The 5,000-nt window shown below is 46.3% G+C and overlaps 1 protein-coding gene across 1 annotated transcript in view; it reads left to right on the top strand.

Moving 5' to 3' along the window:
- Positions 1-1,915: 1,915 nt before the first annotated feature.
- The window catches only part of znf574 (zinc finger protein 574), a 12,834-nt gene continuing 9,749 nt past the window's right edge, over positions 1,916-5,000 (top strand). Inside the window, 2 exon segments of the mRNA XM_031576545.2 lie at positions 1,916-1,976; positions 3,561-3,706. Of these exon segments, the coding sequence (XP_031432405.2) occupies positions 3,563-3,706 (144 nt within the window). The 5' untranslated portion in view covers positions 1,916-1,976; positions 3,561-3,562.

Below are 5,000 nucleotides of genomic sequence, written 5' to 3'. Positions count from 1 at the left end.
AAAGTGTCTCTATCTCTCATCCCATAATATGCGCTTGCACCAGGATGATGCAATCCCCATTAGACTTACACAAGGTAGTGTCTACTGTAGTCATGTGGCCTTGTCTTGTGAGAAGGCGCCTCTGTATGTGAGTTAAGGGTAATGACACACACACACACAGAGAGAGAGAGACATGCCTTCTCTGAACACACCTCTGTATGTGAGTTAAGGGTAATACACACACACACACACACAGAGAGAGAGAGAGATACATGCCTTCTCTGAACACACCTCTGTATGTGAGTTAAGGGTAATACGCACACACACACAAAGAGAGAGAGAGAGAGACATGTCTTCTCTGAACACGCCTCTGTATGTGAGTTAAGGGTAATGACACACACACACACATAGAGAGAGAGACATGCCTTCTCTGAACACACCTCTGTATGTGAGTTAAGGGTAATGACACACACACACACACACACAGAGATACATGCCTTCTCTGAACACACCTCTGTATGTGAGTTAAGGGTAATACACACACACACACACAGAGAGAGAGAGACATGTCTTCTCTGAACACGCCTCTGTATGTGAGTTAAGGGTAATGACACACACACACACACACACACACACAGATACATGCCTTCTCTGAACGCGAGTGCAGGTTTGAGCTCCAGTAGTGGAGTGGGGTGTCCTGGGCACTGCAGGGGATTATTCCCCGCCCTCTGAGAGAAAGGAGCTCGGTGAGAAATGACTTCCTGTCGGTGAGAAATGACTTCCTGTGGAGTATGCTCCCGTAAGAGAAGAGCTTTGGCTGAGAGAGTGGATCTATATTCTTTTGTGACGAGGCCATTGTTATTTCACATTCAATTTAAATTCAAAGGCAGGAGCCAAAACACTCAGTTGCTTTGTTATCTGCTGGAGTAACCCAATGTTATACTCCCAGAATAACAATCAGACACACACACACACACACACACCTGGGGGGTATTCGTCGTACGTGGTTTAGTGACAAACCTGGATAAGTTAACTCAGAGTAAGTGGTAAACCTCCTAATAAAAGAACCCCCATTGGTTCATTCTCCTAACAACACAACGTCAGAGGGCTCTTCTATCAGGAGGTTTACCACTTACTCTGAGTTAACTTATCCAGGTTTGTCACTAAACCACGTACGTGGAATACCCCCTGAAATTGGAAAGTGACGGGCGAGACTCACTACTATGAACCAGCCACTAATAGCTGGTAGCACTTACCTAACCCTAACCACTTTAAGGCACTTTGAGCTGCATGTTTTGCATGAAAGGTGCTATACAAATAAAGTTTATTATTATTATTATTATAGCTGGAGAGGGGTTTTGGAGAGCTGTGGCACATTCAGACGTGAAAGCTGAACAGAAGCCCCTGCCTTTCGTGAGGGAAATAAACGGTCTCTATTTACACTGGCCTTCACTTGGCCTCTCAGTGCCATGAGTGTGTGTGTGTGTGTGTGTGTGTGTGTGCAATCAGGGTATCCTGTCACTTTGAATAAAGTTTGCTTTGAGGTTTCCAATGGAATGTTGCCACACCATAATATAAACTAGCGGTGCCATACCAACAGCTGCGCAAAATATCAAAACTAAGGTAAGCTATGCAAACGAGCACCAATAGAAAACACAATATTAAAAAAAAACTAAACCTTTTTAAAAAATAAATACAAAAGTAACTACATTGAAGGGTGATTTAAAGCATTACAATTACACAGGGCATAGCTGACTTAACTGTGTTACGGTTTCTTAGTTAATGTACTAGTTTGAGTTTTTAATTGTGTTGAAATATAACTGCAGCACTAAGCTCCTGGGTCGTGTGTCAGCTGTCACTGAGGGGCGATAGAAGCGCTATGGAACACTGGAACACCATTGGTCTTTTTGAATACATGGTAAGCCAATCAAACCACGCTTTATTGAGGCGTTGAGTAGAACTGTATTCTGTCTTTTTCGACTGGAAGACCGTGTGCGGTGAGTTGACTACAATGTGGTTTTTAAATATTTTTTCTCAAACAGTGTAATACTAGGATGGTTGATTTATGAAAGTTGCTGGGGTACGCGGAGTCTCAGGTGGGGGAGACATCTAGCACGTAGGTTCGGCGCGGGCGGCCATAACACCACCGAAGAAGTTCACAGCTCCCTTCTTCTTCGCTTTTGACGCCATCTAAGCAACAGAGCCACCACCCTCCGCAGACATAGCGCTCTTCTGCGGCCGAGAGATGGTTTGGTTATAGTAAGGAGGGTCTTTAACGTTAGCAGCGCACTAACATGTCTCTAAAATAGCGTTATCTTCGCGCAGAATCTTCACTTTGGGCCATATTACTTAGCAGAATGTTAACGTTAGCTTGCTAGCTGGCTATGTTGCAGCTTTCAGTACCGACTTGCTAGCTGCTTTGTTAGCTAACTCCGGCCTCCGGCACTGCTAGCTCAGCAAGCTATGGATAGCTAAATCATGTAACGTTAGTGTATGCATGTAGGTTTCGGAATGACAGATGCCGCTCACGCTTTCTAGATAACATATTTGAATGTGACAGTTGCGATCTTTTTTAGACTAGCACTTAAACCAATCCACACTTAACTTAATCGTCAAAGAAAGACATTATAAAGACTTTGTTTATGGTAACGTTACCAACAGCGAGAAGTTGGACGTTGGGTGTAGGGGGGGGGGGGGCTCTACCAAAATATAGATGAGTTAAGACACTAACTTACTAACCTCTCCGGAGTTGAGTTGCTGGTGTTTATTATAAATATTAAGTAATATTTAATACATTTGAAAATATTGAATATGGTTTGCGGTACTCATATATTCAGTCTGTGATATCTGAAAAAGGCAGTCTGCGCCAGTGCTATGCTGCAGAATCAGATTATAGTGCATTTGTCAAAAGGCCTGGTCTGCTTTTCCCCCAGCAGAGGGCGATGTGTGCCACTTCTGGTTTCCGACTCGCACTAAACGTACCTACTACCAGCTTAGGAAATGATGTCCGACATAATGACTTCTTGCAGTAATGTCTTATGAACGGTACAGAGTACAGAATGCAGATGAGAATTTCATCTGAATTCAGATTCTTGTCTCTGATCATCTGTAAGCCTGACCATGGTGTTTTAAATAAATGGCCCCTTTTTTGCCCCCTTAAGTATATCTCTTGACAAGCCCCCCCCTCTCCACACACACACACAGATAACACGTGTGTATGTAACCAGCAATGTTCTGCTGACGCCCGACCCCCACCCCCCCATTACCAACATTCCCCGGCTGTGTGTGTTCCAGCGATGGAGGCGTCCTCCGTGTACATGTGTTTTCCCTGCTACCAGGAGTTCCCCTTCCAAGCCCCTCCCCTCCACACACACACACACACACACGCACGCACGACCCCTGACCCCGGCTGTGTGTGTGTGTTCCAGCGATGGAGGCGTCCTCCGTGTACATGTGTTTTCCCTGCTACCAGGAGTTCCCCTCCAAGCCCCTCCCCTCCACACACACACACACACACACACACACACACTACTGCTGCCCCCCGACCCCTGACCCCGGCTGTGTGTGTGTGTGTGTTCCAGCGATGGAGGCGTCCTCCGTGTACATGTGTTTTCCCTGCTACCAGGAGTTCCCCACCCTGGAGGAGGTGCTGGCCCACCAGCTCACCTGCACCGCCGAGGCCCCCACCCCCACACCTGCACAGGTGGACCACAGCAGTCTGCAAGAGGTAACACACACACACACACACACACACACACACACACAGGTGGACCAGAGCAGTCTGCAAGAGGTAACACACACACACACACACACACTGCCTCTCTCTCTTCACACAGTTCACAAGAGGTAACACACACACACACACACACACTGCCTCTCTCTCTTCACACAGTTCACAAGAGGTAACACACACACACACACACACACACACACTGCCTCTCTCTCTTCACACAGTTCACAAGAGGTAACACACACACACACACACACACTGCCTCTCTCTTCACACAGTTCACAAGAGGTAACACACACACCACACACACACACACACACACACACACTGCCTCTCTCTTCACACAGTTCACAGGAGGTAACACACAAACACACTACCTCTATAATAAAACGGGACATTTGTGTGTTAACCAAAACAAATATATGTATCATAAATATTATCATTATTGGTTGTTGTAATAAAAGCTTTATAAAATGAATAGTTTTAAGGACACAGGGTCAGAGGTGATCGGTATAGTACTGTTACATGACAGAACAGGAACCGGTTCAGCCCTGATGTTCTAAACCAATCTGAGTAAGATTTGGCCCACTGACTGCTAATATGGTTGGACTTCAAATTAAAAGTTGAGTAGCCTAACTTGACGGATATTTTAGCGACGGTACATTGCTGGTGTAAAGGAATGGCTGATGTCAGTCGGGTTACGCCAGAGGAGACAACTTAACTCAGTTCAATTCATTTTTATGTATACAGCTCCAAAACAATAAGTTATAGTTTATATGTTTAGTTTATAAGTATTATAATACATATATTATAATACATTATTTATATAGTTGGATTCAAACTGCAACCCTGCGACTCTCACCCCACTCTCTCTCTCTCTCTCTCTCTCTCTCTCTCTCTCTCTCTCTCTCTCACCCCTCTCTCTCTCTCTCTCTCTCTCTCACCCCTCTCTCTCTCTCTCTCTCTCTCTCTCACCCCTCTCTCTCTCTCTCTCACCCCTCTCTCTCCCTCACCCCTCTCTCTCTCTCACCCCACCTCTCTCTCTCTCTCTCACCCCACTCTCTCTCTCACCCCTCTCTCTCTCTCTCTCTCACCCCTCTCTCTCTCCCCCCCCTCTCTCTCTCTCTCTCACCCCCCTCTCTCTCTCTCTCACCCCTCTCTCTCTCTCTCTCTCTCACCCCCCTCTCTCGCTCTCTCTCACCCCTCTCTCACTCTCTCTCTCTCTCACCCCTCTCTCTCTCTCTCTCACCCCCCCCCCCCTCTCTCTCCCTCACCCCTCTCTCACTCTCTC

The sequence above is a fragment of the Clupea harengus genome, chromosome 11, assembly GCF_900700415.2.
Source record: "Clupea harengus chromosome 11, Ch_v2.0.2, whole genome shotgun sequence".
NCBI lineage: Eukaryota > Metazoa > Chordata > Actinopteri > Clupeiformes > Clupeidae > Clupea > Clupea harengus.
This window is presented reverse-complemented; position numbering and strand designations above follow the sequence as displayed.